Raw genomic sequence first — 17,963 nt, forward strand, 5'->3', positions numbered from 1 at the left:
GGTTGTCTCTCTCTCCACTACTAAAGCCCTATGGTGGTCTAGTAATACTCTCTCTCCACTACTAAAGCCCTGTGGTGGTCTAGTATATCTCTCTCCCCACTACTAAAGCCCTGTGGTGGTCTACTATATCTCTCTCTCCACTACTAAAGCCCTACGGTGGTCTAGTATATATCTCTCTCCACTACTAAAGCCCTATGGTGGTCTAGTATATATCTCTCTCCACTACTAAAGACCTATGGTGGTCTAGTATATATCTCTCTCCACTACTAAAGACCCGTGTTGGTCTCTCTCTCCACTACTAAAGCCCTATGGTTGTCTAGTATATCTCTCTCTCCACAACTAAAGCCCTATGGTGGTCTAGTATATCTCTCTCTCACTACTAAAGCCCCGTGGTGGTCTAGGATATCTCTCTCTCCACAACTAAAGCCCTGTGGTGGTATCTCTCCACAACTAAAGCCCTGTGGTGGTATCTCTCCACTACAAAAGCCCTGTGGTGGTCTAGTAATACTCTCTCTCCACTACAAAAGCCCTGTGGTTGTCTCTCTCTCCACTACTAAAGCCCTATGGTGGTCTAGTAATACTCTCTCTCCACTACAAAAGCCCTGTGGTGGTCTCTCTCTCCTCTACTAAAGCCCTGTGGTGGTCTAGTATATCTCTCTCTCCACTACTAAAGCCCTGTGGTGGTCTCTCTCTCCACTACTAAAGCCCTGTGGTGGTCTAGTATATCACTCTCTCCACTACTAAAACCCTATGATGGTCTAGTATATCTCTCTCTCACTACAAAAGCCCTGTGGTGGTCTCTCTCTCCACTACTAAAGCCCTGTGGTGGTCTAGTATATCTCTCTCTCCACTACTAAAGCCCTGTGGTGGTCTCTCTCTCCACTACTAAAGCCCTGTGGTGGTCTAGTATATCAATTCAATTCAATTCAATTCAAGGGCTTTATTGGCATGGGAAACATGTGTTAACATTGCCAAAGCAAGTGGTAGACAACATACAAAGTGAATATATAAAGTGAAAAACAACAAAAATTAACAGTAAACATTACACATGAAGTTTCAAAACAGTAAAGACATTACAAATGTCATATTATATATATATACAGTGTTCTAACAATGTACAAATGGCTAAAGGACACAAGATAAAATAAATAAGCATAAATATGGGTTGTATTTACAATGGTGTTTGTTCTTCACTGGTTGCCCTTTTCTCGTGGCAACAGGTCAAAATCTTGCTGCTGTGATGGCACACTGTGGAATTTCACCCAGTAGATATGGGAGTTTTTCAAAATTGGATTTGTTTTCAAATTCTTTGTGGATCTGTGTAATCTGAGGGAAATATGTCTCTCTAATATGGTCATACATTGGGCAGGAGGTTATATCTCTCTCTCCACTACTAAAACCCTATGATGGTCTAGTATATCTCTCTCTCCACTACTAAAGCCCTGTGGTGGTCTAGTATATATCTCTCTCCACTACTAAAGCCCTGTGGTGGTCTAGTATATCTCTCTTTCCACTACTAAAACCCTATGGTGGTCTAGATATCTCTCTCCACTACCAAAGCCCTGTGGTGGTCTAGTATATCTCTCTCCCCACTACTAAAGCCCTTTGGTGGTCTAGTATATCTCTCTCTCCACTACTAAAGCTCTATGGTGGTATCTCTCTCTCTCTCCACTACTAAAGCTCTATGGTGGTATCTCTCTCTCTCCACTACTAAAGCCCTATGGTGGTCTAGTATATCTCTCTCTACACTACTAAAGCCCTATAATTGCTTTCTCTCTCTCCACTACAAAAGCCCTGTGGTGGTCTCTCTCTCCACTACCAAAGCCCTGTGGTGGTCTAGTATATCTCTCTCCCCACTACTAAAGCCCTGTGGTGGTCTAGTATATCTCTCTCTCCACTACTAAAGCCCTGTGGTGGTCTAGTATATCTCTCTCCCCACTACTAAAGCCCTGTGGTGGTCTACTATATCTCTCTCTCCACTACTAAAGCCCTACGGTGGTCTAGTATCTCTCCACTACTAAAGCCCTATGGTGGTCTAGTATATATCTCTCTCCACTACTAAAGACCTGTGGTGGTCTAGTATATCTCTCTCCCCACTACTAAAGCCCTGTGGTGGTCTACTATATCTCTCTCTCCACTACTAAAGCCCTACGGTGGTCTAGTATATATCTCTCTCCACTACTAAAGCCCTATGGTGGTCTAGTATATATCTCTCTCCACTACTAAAGACCTATGGTGGTCTAGTATATATCTCTCTCCACTACTAAAGACCCGTGTTGGTCTCTCTCTCCACAACTAAAGCCCTGTGGTTGTCTAGTATATCTCTCTCTCCACAACTAAAGCCCTATGGTGGTCTAGTATATCTCTCTCTCCACTACTAAAGCCCCGTGGTGGTATAGGATATCTCTCTCTCCACAACTAAAGCCCTGTGGTGGTATCTCTCCACAACTAAAGCCCTGTGGTGGTATCTCTCCACTACAAAAGCCCTGTGGTGCTCTAGTATATCCCTCTCTCCACTACTAAAGCCCTACGGTGGTCTAGTACATCTCTCTCTCCACTACTAAAGCCCTGTGGTGGTATCTCTCTCCACTACTAAAGCCCTATGGTGGTCTAGTATATCTCTCTCCACTACTAAAGCCCTGTGGTGGTCTAGTAAATCTCTCTTTCCACTACTAAAGCCCTACGGTGGTCTAGTATATCTCTCTCCACTCTAAAGCCCTGTGGTGGTCTAGTACATCTCTCTTTCCACTACTAAAGCCCTACGGTGGTCTAGTATATGTCTCTCTCCACTCTAAAGCCCTGTGGTGGTCTAGTATATCTCTCTCCCCACTACTAAAGCACTGTGGTGGTCTACTATATCTCTTTCCACTACTAAAGCCCTATGGTGGTCTAGTATATCTCTCTCTCCACTACTAAAGCCCTACGGTGGTCTAGTATATCGCCTCCCCACTACTAAAGCCCTGTGGTGGTATCTCTCTCCACTACTAAAGCCCTATGGTGGTCTAGTAATACTCTCTCTCCACTACAAAAGCCCTGTGGTGGTATCTCTCTCTCTCTCTCCACTACTAATTCCCTATGGTGGTTTCTCTCTCTCTCTCTCTCTCTCTCTCTCTCTCTCTCTCTCTCTCTCTCTCTCTCTCCACTACTAAAGCGCTGTGGTGGTCTAGTAATACTCTCTCTCCACTACAAAAGCCCTGTGGTTGTCTCTCCCTCCACTACTAAAGCCCTATGGTGGTCTAGTAATACTCTCTCTCCACTACTAAAGCCCTGTGGTGGTCTAGTATATCTCTCTCCCCACTACTAAAGCCCTGTGGTGGTCTACTATATCTCTCTCTCCACTACTAAAGCCCTACGGTGGTCTAGTATATATCTCTCTCCACTACTAAAGCCCTATGGTGGTCTAGTATATATCTCTCTCCACTACTAAAGACCTATGGTGGTCTAGTATATATCTCTCTCCACTACTAAAGACCCGTGTTGGTCTCTCTCTCCACTACTAAAGCCCTGTGGTTGTCTAGTATATCTCTCTCTCCACAACTAAAGCCCTATGGTGGTCTAGTATATCTCTCTCTCCACTACTAAAGCCCCGTGGTGGTCTAGGATATCTCTCTCTCCACAACTAAAGCCCTGTGGTGGTATCTCTCCACAACTAAAGCCCTGTGGTGGTATCTCTCCACTACAAAAGCCCTGTGGTGGTCTAGTAATACTCTCTCTCCACTACAAAAGCCCTGTGGTTGTCTCTCTCTCCACTACTAAAGCCCTATGGTGGTCAAGTAATACTCTCTCTCCACTACAAAAGCCCTGAGGTTGTCTCTCTCTCCTCTACTAAAGCCCTGTTGTGGTCTAGTATATCTCTCTCTCCACTACTAAAGCCCTGTGGTGGTCTCTCTCTCCACTACTAAAGCCCTGTGGTGGTCTAGTATATCTCTCTCTCCACTACTAAAACCCTATGATGGTCTAGTATATCTCTCTCCACTACAAAAGCCCTGTGGTGGTCTAGTATATCTCTCTCCCACTACTAAAGCCCTGTGGTGGTCTAGTATATCTCTCTCCACTACTAAAGCCCTGTGGTGGTCTAGTATATCTCTTTCCACTACTAAAACCCTATGGTGGTCTAGATATCTCTCTCCACTACCAAAGCCCTGTGGTGGTCTAGTATATCTCTCTCCCCACTACTAAAGCCCTTTGGTGGTCTAGTATATCTCTCTCTCCACTACTAAAGCTCTATGGTGGTATCTCTCTCTCTCTCCACTACTAAAGCTCTATGGTGGTATCTCTCTCTCTCCACTACTAAAGCCCTATGGTGGTCTAGTATATCTCTCTCTACACTACTAAAGCCCTATAATTGCTTTCTCTCTCTCTCCACTACTAAGGCCCTGTGGTGGTATCTCTCTCTCTCTCTCTCCACTACTAAGGCCCTGTGGTGGTATCTCTCTCTCTCTCCACTACTAAAGCCCTATGGTGGTATAGTATATCTCTCTCTACACTACTAAAGTCCTATAATTGCTTTCTCTCTCTCTCCACTACTAAGGCCCTGTGGTGGTATCTCTCTCTCTCCACTACTAAGGCCCTGTGGTGGTATCTCTCTCTCTCCACTACTAAAGCCCAACCTGAGATCACTAAAGGATTGTTTAAACTCAGAAGTTCCTCAAAAAAGAGGAATGTGATTGACAGTTGCAGATCCATTAACAGTGTAGATGAAGTGGAGTTTGATGAAGTGTTTGAAAAAGGCCGGAGGTGTTTGACAAGGTGATATTATTTGTGGTGAAACGAAATGCTCGTTAGTGTAGAAGTTTGTGTAGCACCAGAATGAATTAAGTTAACTTTATATTTAGTTTCCAGGATCATCCTTAAATAACCTAAAATTTGCCCATTAAGCCAGTGCAAAACGGGTCTGTTTCTAGGAGCTGTATTCATCCCACTCTGAATGGTACTAGTGTTTGTGAGCTGTCAGCCCTCTTGCCAACTACTGCTGAGCAGCGTTCCATCTCACCTCGCTGATTATGTGGTTCATTATCATGCTGTGAACATCTGGTTCTCCTCCTCAGGGTTGGGTTTACGTAGGGATCACCCAAGCCAGAGGCCTGTTGTGCTAGGCTTCCACCCAGCCAATGCAGGCCGAACCTGGCCGAGGCATCTCCTTCTCTAGCATTCTCTGGCCAATGTAACCTCTTCTCTAGCTTTCTCTGGCCAATGTAACCTCTTCTCTGGCTTTCTCTGGCCAATGCAACCTCTTCTCTAGCTTTCTCTGGCCAATGCAACCTCTTCTCTAGCTTTCTCTGGCCAATGTAACCTCTTCTCTAGCTTTCTCTGGCCAATGTAACCTCTTCTCTGGCTTTCTCTGGCCAATGCAACCTCTTCTCTAGCTTTCTCTGGCCAATGCAACCTCTTCTCTAGCTTTCTCTGGCCAATGTAACCTCTTCTCTAGCTTTCTCTGGCCAACGCAACCTCTTCTCTGGAGCAGTCGGGTCACTCAATTACTCTGCGATTCCTTCCATCCATCTAACCAAGAAAGGCATCCAACCCTTTCCCTATTGTTCCCAGGCCAAGGAAGCATCTTTTCCAGGGCCAAACACCCATAGTCAGCCCCCTCTCCCATCTGTCCCTGTTACTAAGGCAGTCTCATATACATAGCCATCCCCCTCTCCCACCTGTCCCTGTAACTAAGACAGTCTCATATCCATAGCCATCCCCCTCTCCCATCTGTCCCTGTAACTAAGACAGTCCATTCTCTCTAGGACTTCCTTATAGCCGAAGAAATCCCTTTTGTAGCCAGTGTAACCGTTAATGATCAATCCCTTTAGCCAGAACAGTTCAAACCCTAAACACCATCTCTAAATCACTTCCTTAGCTAGCCAAACCAGGACACCCTCCCATTCCTCCACCGCCCACACACAATCCTCCTCTCCTAGCCTTCCCCCCGACCAGAGCTCCCCTACCTGCCAACATCACCACTTTCTTCAGCAACATCCCCCCCTGCACCAAAACGTCAACGCCGGAGAAGAGGTAGAAGGAGTCGTGCCCTAGTCAAACTCAGGTAGAGTGCATACCATCCACCGCTTCCGACTATATTATACATTAAAGTTCAAGTTCAGTGACTGTACTTACATACCCCAACTAGAGGCAATGGATTACAGGCAACATCCACACTGAGCAATAGGGGAGAGCTGCCGGTTTCAAGGAGCGGGACTCTAACCCAGACGGTTATAATAAGTTCTGCTATGCCCTCTGACGAACCATCAAACAGGCAAAGCGTCAACACAGGACTAAGATTGAATCCTACTACACCGGTTCCGATGCTCATCGGATGTGTCAGGGATGGCAAACAATTCGGACTACAAAGGGAAGCCCAGCCGTGAGCAGCCCAGTTGCACAAGCCTACCAGATGAGCTAAACTACTTCTATGCTTCGAGGCAAGGAACACTGAAGCATGCATGAACACACCAGCTGTTCAGTACGACTGTATGATCACGCTCTCTGTAGCCAATGTGAGTAAAATACCTTTAAACAGTTCAACATTCACAGGGATTAACAGGATGTGCACTCAGTGCACTCAGAGCATGCATTGACCAACAGGCAAGTGTCTTCACTGACATTTTAAACCTGTCCCTGATCGAGTCTGTAATACCTACATGTTTTAAGCAGACCACCATAGTTCCTGTGCCCAAGAACACTAAGGTAACCTGCGTTACGTCTGTAGCCATGAAGTGCTTTGAAAGGCTGGTCATGGCTCAAATCAACACCATCATACCAGAAACCATAGACCCACTCCAACTTGCATACCACCCCAAGAGATCCACAGATTACGCAATCTCTATTGTACTCCACGCTGCCTTTTCCCACCTGGACAAAAGGAACACCTACAGTATGTGAGAATGCAGCTAAGCGTTCAATACCATGGTGCCCTCAAAGCTCACCACTAAGCTAAGGAACCTGGGACTAAACACCTCCCTCTGCAAACACCTCTCTCTGGATCCTGGACTTCTTGACGGGCAACCCCCAGGTGGTAAGGGTAGGCAACAACACGTCTGCCACGCTGATCCTCAACATGGGGGCTCCTCAGGGGTGCGTGCTTAATCCCCTCCTGTACGCATTGGGCGGGAGACGCCACTCGGGAGGCCCAACTTAATGATTTTGGTGGAGTCGTACTTGGCCACGCAGTTGTAGGTGAACAGGGAGCACAGGAGGGGACTAAGCACGCACCCCTGAAGGGCCCCAATGGCAGATGATAGAGGCATCACTACAGACCCAGGTTCACAACCGGCCGTGATCAGAAGTCCCATAGGGCGGCGCACAATTGGCCTAGAGTTATGGGAGGGTTTGGCAGCGGGGGCTTTACAAGTACATTGTCAATAAGAATTTGTTCTTAACTGACTTGCTTAGTTAAATAAAGGTTAAATAAAAAGTTCACCAACGACACAATGGTGGTATGCCTGATAACCGACAATGATGAGACAGCCTATAGGGTGGAGTTCAGAGACCTGGCAGTGTTGTGCGATGACAACCTCTCCCTCAATGTTATCAAGATTAAGGAGATGATTGTGGACTACAGGAAAAAGAGGACTGAGCATGCCCCCATTCTCATCGACGGGGCTGTAGTGGAGCAGGTTGAGAGCTTTAAGTTCCTTGGTGTCCACATCACCAACAAACTAGAATGGTCCAAACACACCACAACAGTTGTGAAGACGGCACGACAATGAGAGACTGAAAAGATCTAGGATGGCTCATAAGATCCTCAAAAGGTTCTACAGCTACATCATAGAGAGCAACCTGACGGGTTGCATCACTGCCTGGTATGGCAACTGCTATGCCTCCAACCGTAAGGCACTACAGAGGGTAGTGCATGTGGCCCAGTACATCACCCGGACCAAGCCTCCTGCCGTCCAGGACCTCTAAACCAGGCGGTGTCAGAGGAAGGCCCTAAAAATTGTTGGTGAAAAGCTTCCTGCCATCCAGGACCTCTATACCAGGCGGTGTCAGAGGAAGGCCCTAAAAATTGTCAAAGACCCCAGCCACCCCAGTCTTAAACTATTCTCTCTACTAACGCATGGCAAGTGGTACCGGAGTGCCAAGTCTAGGTCCAAAAGGCTTCTTAATAACAGCTTCTACCCCCAAGCCATAAGACAGCTGAACATAAAATGGCTACCCAGACTATTGGCATTTTTACGCTGTTGCTACTCTCTGTTTATTATGTTTGCATAGTCCATTTACCCCTACCTACATGTAAATATGTGACTCGTTTCAGGAAACTAGGTGTATGTCGCGTGTCACTACTTCACAGCCATTTCAAGGTAAACTTGTGTTTTTTCAAAATGCGTTTTTTTTGGGGCAGAAATGCATTCTGGAAATAAGAACTTTCATTTGCCTTAATAACGAACGTGTGTGCCATCTGTAAATATGAATAAAATTGTTAAAATTACGAGCCTAGTTCTTTTAGTAACGAGTTTTGAAGTGAGTGGAACGCCCAGTGGAATTAGCTAAGCAGATGGAGAAAATGCTGGCTTTTGATCGCAGAGGGAGTCAAAAAGAGAACACACAGAAAGAAGGCTGTTGTATAAAACACCTTTCTCCGGATTACATCTTCATACTAAGGTCAACCATCTGTGAAGTCTATTAATACGGGTAAGATAGTCTAGCTAGCTACATTTTCAGATGACACATTTATAATTTAGTCTGAAAGTCAGTTTCATTTCAAGTTGAAGCTTACCGTTAGATAGCTAGCTAACGTTACATGTATGATCTGTGTAGTAATATTAGTTGTATCTCAGAGTCATTTAGTTAGTTATAGGCTAATGTTAGCTAGCTATATCCTAATGTTAGCTAGTTATAGGCTAATGGTAGCTAGCTATATCCTAATGTTAGCTAGCTATATCCTAATGTTAGCTAGTTATAGGCTAATGGTAGCTAGCTAACATTGAACCTAGTTGGTTAGCTACCTGCAGTTTAATTCTTGGTAGTAACGTTATGAGTTGGGATTAGGCTTAATTGTTTAGCTAGCCAGCTACATGTCTAAACAAAAGACTCGCCTCGACTAAGCGGTATCCTCAACCATTGACTCGGTAATCCCCTGTATATTATTATTGTTATTTTATTGTTATTTTATTGGTACTCAATTAGCAAACATACCGCAAATTAAGAATGATAGTAAAAAGCTTTGAAGCACCAAAAAGTGAACTTCATTTATTGAATCAGATGGCTCCTTCATCAAAAAACACCTCTTTAATGATTTGTTTCATTGGCAAGAAATTAGGCTTGACATGTCAGCACCAAACATTTACACGACACTTCCAAGTATAATTGACCAAATTATGAAAGACAAGAATTGTAATTTAGAATTATTATGTAAAGTCAGTGTGGAAGAGGTGAAAAAACGATTGTTGTCTATCAATAACGACAAGCCACCGGGATCTGACAACTTGGAGGGAAAATTACTGAGGTTAATAGCGGACATATTGCCACTCCTATTTGCCAAATCATCCATTTAATCCTACTAGAAAGTGTATGTCCTCAGGCCTGGAGGGAAGCTAAATGAATTCTGTTACCTAAGATTAGCAAAGACCACTTTACTGGCTCAAACAGCCGACCAATCATCCTATTACCAACCCTTAGTAAACTGCATTCGAATGGAAATGTGATTGACCAAATACAATGATATTTCAGAGTAAATAAAGGAATAACATATTCTCAGTACTCTAACAGGTTTTCAACATGTATATTACAGAAATGATGATGATTGGCTGAGAGAAATGTATAATAAATAATAAAAAGAATGTGGGAGGTGTTTTGTTTGACCTATCAGAATCTGCTTATGGAAAAACATAGGTGTTATGGCTTTACACCCCCTGCTATAATGTGGATAAAGAGTTATTTGTCTAACAGAACACATTTCAGAAGGTTGTTAATGTGTATGTGTGTTGATTGTTCTGGTCCTCTCCCAGTCTCCATGCCCAGGGGTTCAGTGGTACCGCCGGCCGCACCAGTAGTCTGACCCAGCATGGGACCCAGTTCAGCACCAAGGACCGAGACAACGACCGCTGCTCCTGCAAGTGTGCCCAGATGTCTTCTGGAGGTACTCTGAGGCCCTCACTTTCATTAACAGGTTTCCATGCAGCTGTTTTCTGCTAGTCAAGTACGTACCAGATAAACCATGTCAGGCCTGACGGAAACAGAACATTTGTTGGTAAACAAATCAAATGTCAATGAAACAAAACGAGCTTGACAAGTTGGTGTTATTTTTTTTGCTGGTAAAAATTAATTGAGCGAGAAATGTCGGTGGTGACGCTTTTATGTGGAAATATTGATATAATATCCGTCATATGGAAGTAAACTTAAACACGTAATGACGTAACTCAGGAAAACCATGCAGTTTGTTAGGCTACAGATGAAGTCATTGAAGATGACCTTTCCAGGGAAAGAGCACGGTGATGAGCTTGATGCTCCTTTATGATAAATACCCAGAGTCTGGTGACATGATGATCCTTGGCTGCTGTTTGACAGTGTTTTTTTGTTGTTGTCCATAATAATGTGGTCAGGGAGGCGGCTGTTGTGCCAGAGGGGGCACAATCACAATTGTTTTTGTGAGAAAACTATCAGTAAAGTTGAAAATGCAATGGAAACCCATTTAATAAACAATGTATTTTTCATTTGGTTCATTGGAATATAACCTCAAGTGCACAACACCATTACACACAGCCACTACCTTCCCTTCTCCTACTCTATCCTCTACCTTCCCTCCTCCTACTCTATCCTCTACCTTCCCTCCTCCTACTCTATCCTCTACCTTCCCTTCTCCTACTCTATCCTCTACCTTCCCTCCTCCTACTCTATCCACTACCTTCCCTCCTCCTCCTCTATCCTCTACCTTCCCTCCTCCTACTCTATCCTCTACCTTCCTACTTTATCCTCTACCATCCCTCCTCCTACTCTATCCTCTACCTTCCCTCCTCCTACTCTATCCTCTACCTTCCCTTCTCCTACTCTATCCTCTACCTTCCCTCCTCCTACTCTATCCACTACCTTCCCTCCTCCTCCTCTATCCTCTACCTTCCCTCCTCCTACTCTATCCTCTACCTTCCTCCTCTATCCTCTACCTTCCCTCCTCCTACTCTATTCTCTACCTTCCCTCCTACTCTATCCTCTACCTTCCCTCCTCCTACTCTATCCTCTACCTTCCCTTCTACTACTCTATCCTCTACCTTCCCTCCTCCTACTCTATCCTCTACCTTCCCTCCTCCTACTCTATCCTCTACCTTTCCTCCTCCTACTCTATCCTCTACCTTTCCTCCTCCTACTCTATCCTCTACCTTCCCTCCTCCTAATCTATCCTCTACCTTCCCTTCTCCTACTCTATCCTCTACCTTCCCTCCTCCTACTCTATCCTCTACCTTCCCTTCTCCTACTCTATCCTCTACCTTCCCTCCTCCTACTCTATCATCTACCTTCCCTCCTCCTACTCTATCCTCTACCTTCCCTCCTCTATCCTCTACCTTCCCTACTCTATCCTCTACTGTCCTACTCTATTCTCTACCTCCATCCTCCTACTCTGTCCTCTACCTTCCCCCTCCTACTCTGTCCTCTACCTTCCCCCTCCTACTCTATCCTCTACCTTCCCTACTCTATCCTCTACCGTCCTACTCTATCCTCTACCTTCCCTCCTCCTACTCTATCCTCTGCCTTCCCTCCTCCTACTCTATCCTCTGCATTCCCTCCTCCTACTCTATCCTCTACCTTCCCTCCTCCTACTCTATCCTCTACCTTTCCTCCTCCTACTCTATCCTCTACCTTTCCCTCCTCTACTCTATCCTCTACCTTCCCTCCTCCTAATCTATCCTCTACCTTCCCTTCTCCTACTCTATCCTCTACCTTCCCTCCTCCTATCCTCTACCTTCCCTTCTCCTACTCTATCCTCTACCTTCCCTCCTCCTACTCTATCATCTACCTTCCCTCCTCCTACTCTATCCTCTACCTTCCTCCTCTATCCTCTACCTTCCCTACTCTATCCTCTACTGTCCTACTCTATTCTCTACCTTCCATCCTCCTACTCTGTCCTCTACCTTCCCCCTCCTACTCTGTCCTCTACCTTCCCCCTCCTACTCTATCCTCTACCTTCCCTACTCTATCCTCTACCGTCCTACTCTATCCTCTACCTTCCCTCCTCCTACTCTATCCTCTGCCTTCCCTCCTCCTACTCTATCCTCTGCATTCCCTCCTCCTACTCTATCCTCTGCCTTCTCTCCTCCTACTCTATCCTCTACCTTCCCTCCTCCTACTCTATCCACTACCTTTCCTCCTCCTACTCTATCCTCTACCTTCCCTCCTCCTACTCTATCCTCTGCCTTCCCTCCTCCTACTCTATCTTCTACCTTCCCTCCTCCTACTCTATCCTCTACCTTCCCTCCTCCTACACCATCATCTACCTTCCCTCCTCCTACTCTATCCTCTACCTTCCCTCCTCTATCCTCTACCTTCCCTACTCTATCCTCTACTGTCGTATTCTATTCTCTACCGTCCCTCCTCCTACTCTGTCCTCTACCTTCCCCCTCCTACTCTGTCCTCTACCTTCCCCCCTCCTACTCTATCCCTACCTTCCCTCCTCCTACTCTGTCCTCTACCTTCCCCCTCCTACTCTATCCTCTACCATCCCTCGTCCTACTCTATCCTCTACCGTACCTCCTCCCTCCTCCTACTCTACCCTCTACCTTCCCTCCTCCTACTCTATCCTGTACCTTCCCTCCTCATACTCTACCCTCTACCTTTCCTCCAATATCTTCTACCTTCCCTCCTCCTACTCTATCCTCTGCCTTCCCTCTTCCTACTCTATCCTCTACCTTCCCTCCTCCTACTCTATCCTCTACCTTCCCTCATCCTACTCTATCCTGTACCTTCCCTCCTCCTACTCTACCCTCTACCTTCCCTCCTCTATCCTCTACCTTCCCTCCTACTACTCTATCCTCTACCTTCCCTCCTCCTACTCTGTCCTCTACCTTCCCTCCTCCTACTCTATCCACTAACTTCCGTCCTCCTACTCTATCCACTAACTTCCCTCCTGCTACTCTATCCTCTGCCTCCCTCCTGCTCCTCTATCCTCTATCTTCCCCCCTCCTACTCTATCATCTACCTTCCCTTCTCCTACTCTATTCTCTACCTTCCCTCCTCCTACTCTATCCTCTACCTTCCCTCCTCCCACTCTATCCTCTACCTTCCCTCCTCCTACTCTATTCTCTACCTGCCCTACTCTATCCTCTACCTGCCCTACTCTATCCTCTACCTGCCCTACACTATTCTCTACCTTCCCTCCTCCTACTCCATCCTCTACCTGCCCTACTCTATCCTCTACCTTCCCTCCTCCTACTCTATCCTTTACCTTCCCTCCTCTACTCTATTCTCTACCTTCCCTCCTCCTACTCTGTCCTCTACCTTCCCTCCTCCTACTCTATCCTCTACCTTCCCCCTCCTACTCTATCCTCTACCTTCCCTACTCTATCCTCTACCTTCCCTCCTCTATCCTCTACCTTCCCCTCCTCCCTACTCTATCCTCTACCTTCCCTCCTCCTACTCTATCCTCTACCTTCCCTCCTCCTACTCTATTCTACCTTCCCTCCTCCTACTCTATCTCTACCTTCCCTCCTCCTACTCTATCCTCTTACCTTCCCTCCTCCTATTCTATCCTCTACCTTCCCTCCTCCTACTCTATCCTCTACCTTCCCTCCTCCTACTCTATCCACTACCTTCCCTCCTCTATCCTCTACCTTCCCTCCTCCTACTCTATTCTCTACCTTCCTCTCCTACTCTATCCTCTACCTTCCCTCCTCCTACTCTATCCACTATTTCCCTCCTGCTACTCTATCCTTTCCCTCCCTCCTTCTACTCTATCCTCTATCTTCCCTCCTCCTACTTTTTCCTCTGCCTTCCCTCCTCCTACTCTATCCTCTACCTTCCTCCAATATCCTCTACCTGCCCTACTCTATCCCTCTACCTGCCCCACTCTATCCTCTACCTTCCCTCCTCCTACTCTACCCTCTACCTTCCTACTCTATCCTCTACCTTCCCTCCTCCTACTCTATCCTCTACCTGCCCCACTCTATCCTCTACCTTCCCTCCTCCTACTCTACCCTCTACCTTCCTACTTTATCCTCTACCTTCCCTCCTCCTACTCTATCCTCTACCTTCCCTCCTCCTACTCTATCCTCTACCTTCCCTCCTCCTACTCTATCCACTACCTTCCCTCCTCTATCCTCTACCTTCCCTCCTCCTACTCCTCTACCTTCCCTCCTACTCTATCCTCTACCTTCCCTCCTCCTACTCTATCCACTATTTCCCTCCTGCTACCTCTATCCTTTCCTCCTCCTTCTACTCTATCCTCTATCTTCCCTCCTCCTACTCTATCCTCTGCCTTCCCTCCTCCTACTCTATCCTCTACCTTCCCTCCAATATCCTCTACCTGCCCTACTCCTATCCACTACCTTCCCCACTCTATCCTCTACCTTCCTCCCTCCTACTCTACCCTCTACCTTCCTACTTTATCCTCTACCTTCCCTCCTCCTACTTTATCCTCTACCTTCCCTCCTCCTACTCTATCCTCTACCTTCCCTCCTCTGCTCTATCCTCCACCTTCCCTCCTCCTACTCTATCCTCTACCTTCCCTCCTCCTACTCTATCCTCTACCTTCCCTCTACTCTATCCTCTACCTTCCCTCCTCCTCCTATCCTCTACCTTCCCTCCTCCTACTCTATCCTCTACCTTCCCTCCTCTATCCTCCTCTACCTTCCCCCTCCTCTATCCTCTACCTTCCCTCCTCCTACTCTATTCTCTACCTTCCCTCCTACTCTATCCTCTACCTTCCCTCCTCCTACTCTATCCACTATTTCCCTCCTGCTACTCTATCCTTTCCCTCCCTCCTTCTACTCTATCCTCTATCTTCCCTCCTCCTACTCTTTCCTCTGCCTTCCCTCCTCCTACTCTATCCTCTACCTTCCCTCCAATATCCTCTACCTGCCCTACTCTATCCTCTACCTGCCCCACTCTATCCTCTACCTTCCCTCCTCCTACTCTACCCTCTACCTTCCTACTTTATCCTCTACCTTCCCTCCTCCTACTCTATCCTCTACCTTCCCTCCTCCTACTTTATCCTCTACCTTCCCTCCTCCTACTCTATCCTCTACCTTCCCTCCTCTGCTCTATCCTCCACCTTCCCTACTCCTACTCTATCCTCTACCTTCCCTCCTCCTACTCTATCCTCTACCTTCCCTACTCTATCCTCTACCTTCCCCTCCTCTATCCTCTACCTTCCCTCCTCCTCCTACTCTATCCTCTACCTTCCCCCTCCTCTATCCTCTACCTTCCCCCTCCTCTATCCTCTACCTTCCCTCCTCCTACTCTATTCTCTACCTTCCCTCCTACTCTATCCTCTACCTTCCCTCCTCCTACTCTATCCTCTACCTTCCCCCTCCTCTATCCTCCACCTTCCCTACTCCTACTCTATCCTCTACCTTCCCTCCTCTGCTCTATCCTCTACCTTCCCTCCCTCCTCTATCCTCTACCTTCCCTCCTCCTACTCTATCCTCTACCTTCCCTACTCTATCCTCTACCTTCCCCCTCCTCTATCCTCTACCTTCCCTCCTCCTACTCTATCCTCTACCTTCCCTCCTACTCTATCCTCTACCTTCCCTACTCTATCCTCTACCTTCCCCCTCTCTATCCTCTACCTTCCCTCCTCCTACTCTATCCTCTACCTTCCCTCCTCCTACTCTATCCCTCTACCTTCCCTCCTCTGCTCTATCCTCCACCTGCCCTACTCTATCCTCTACCTTCCCTCCTCCTACTCTATCCTCTACCTTCCCTACTCTATCCTCTACCTTCCCCCTCCTCTATCCTCTACCTTCCCTCCTCCTACTCTATCCTCTACCTTCCCTACTCTATCCTCTACCTTCCCCCCTCCTCTATCCTCTACCTTCCCTCCTCTGCTCTATCCTCTACCTTCCCTCCTCCTACTCTATCCTCCACCTTCTCTCCTGCTACTTAATACCAATTTTTATAAATAACCGTTTTACTGGTCTGACTATATTTTTCTCCTCTTCATGTTTTTCTCTTGTAAAGTTAAACATGAAATAGTTTGACCTTTATTTTTATTTTTATTACACAACCTCCTTTTTCCTCTTTGGTGTCATCTCTCTCTTCCTGACCCCCGACATTTCCCCTCTCCACTATGTTGGGGTTTGAGGCGTGTGGTCCATCTGCCCTCTCTCTCTCTCTTCCTGACCCGTGACCTCTCCCCTCTCCACTAGGTTGGTGGTTTGAGGCGTGGGTCCTCTGCTCTCTCTCTCTCTCTTCCTGACCTCTAACCTGTGACCTCTCCACTCTCCACTAGTTTTTGGTTTGAGTCGTCTGGTCCATCTGCCCTCTCTCTCTCAACCTGACCCCTGACCTCTCCCCTCTCCACTAGGTTGGTGGTTTGAGGCGTGTGGTCCCTCCAACCTGAACGGTATCTACTACTCTGGCGTCTCCAATGTGGTCCGTTACAACGGCATCAAGTGGTACTACTGGAAGGGACCCAGCCTCATGACTACAGTGACCACCATGATGGTTCGACCCGCAGGCTTCTGAGGCATAACGGAGGCGATCGCCGATGACGTCACCCCGACTGACTGAATCACAGACTGATATGAGCGCTTCTCGAATAATGATGTTTGCCAGACACGTGGAATATGATACTTGAGTGGAGGTTTTTAGAGGTTTTTAATGTGTTTGAAAAGAACAGATCTGTTATTTTCTGAAAAATGTGTTCCGTCTTAGAAACGTTTCCCGCTGAAATGGCACACAGGCCACCGTAAATGTGTGTTTTAGAATGGGATTGTACATATATTGTAGATGCATAATGGTATATTATGGCTTACTGCTTCTCCACTTTCACTGTCCAGAAAACTTTAACAGCAATTCTTCCTGACTGTTTTCCCGCTATGCCACTCAGAGATGCTTGTAAAACCCTTTTTTTAAGGAGATAATTATAAATATAAGTGCATGATAAATAAACACAGGTGTTTCTACAAGCATATTTACTTTCCCAACTGTATATTTGTGATAGAAGGAGAGGTAAAAATCATTATTTTACAAATTTAAATAAAATAACAAAAAAAATGTAGTGGTGTTTGGCGCCATCTACTCACTACGTCACCGTCTCCAGGGCTTCAACATGGACGTCAGGACGTCTGATCAGGGAACCCTAGAGGTCAGAACAGACCCCTTCTCTAAGGGTACTACAGAGGTCAGAACAGACCCCTTCTCTAAGGGTACTACAGAGGTCAGAACAGACCCCTTCTCTAAGGGTACTACAGAGGTCAGAACAGACCCCTTCTCTAAGGGTACTACAGAGGTCAGAACAGACCCCTTCTCTAAGGGTACTACAGAGGTCAGAACAGGCCTCTTCTCTAAGGGTACTACAGTACTCCTCTCCTCTCTCCTCTCCTCTCCTACCCTCTCCTCCCCCTCTTCTCCCCTCCTCCTCTCTCCTCTCCTACCCTCCCCTCTCCCCTCTTCTCCCCTCCTCTCCTATCCTCCCCTCCTCTCCTATCCTCCCGTCCTCTCTCCTCTTCTCCCCTCCTCCTCTCTCCTCTTCTCCCCCTCCTCTCTCCTCTCCTTCCCACTCCTCTCCTCTCCTCCACTCCCCTCCCCTCCTCCACTCACCTCCCCTCCTCCCCTCCTCTCCTCTCCTTCTCTCTCTTCTACTCCCTCCCTCCCTCCCTCTCCCACCCTCATCTCCCTTCCTGTCTCCTCTACTCCTCTGGGTAACATCGCTCAATGTTGCCCCTAGAGGCTGGTTTCCACGTAAGGTAGAGGATAGAGGAGGGAAGGAGTCATGGATGGACGTCAAATACTGGCTTGTATCACGGGGGCTGTTATGAATGTGTTTCTACGAGCCAAATTCTCTTTTTATTCCTTCAGGTCCATCGTCCAATCTACATCACAGT

General features: G+C 46.9%; 1 protein-coding gene across 1 annotated transcript in view; it reads left to right on the plus strand.

Annotated features, from left to right (window-relative positions):
* The window catches only part of LOC112241252 (angiopoietin-2), an 87,246-nt gene extending 70,196 nt beyond the window's left edge, over window positions 1-17,050 (plus strand). The window contains exons 9-10 of the mRNA XM_042295016.1: window positions 9,939-10,069; window positions 16,442-17,050. Of these exons, the coding sequence (XP_042150950.1) occupies window positions 9,939-10,069; window positions 16,442-16,602 (292 nt within the window). The 3' untranslated portion in view covers window positions 16,603-17,050. The remainder of the gene's footprint in view (window positions 1-9,938; window positions 10,070-16,441) is intronic.
* Window positions 17,051-17,963: the final 913 nt, after the last annotated feature.

This window comes from Oncorhynchus tshawytscha, linkage group LG13 (genome assembly GCF_018296145.1).
Source record: "Oncorhynchus tshawytscha isolate Ot180627B linkage group LG13, Otsh_v2.0, whole genome shotgun sequence".
Lineage (NCBI taxonomy): Eukaryota > Metazoa > Chordata > Actinopteri > Salmoniformes > Salmonidae > Oncorhynchus > Oncorhynchus tshawytscha.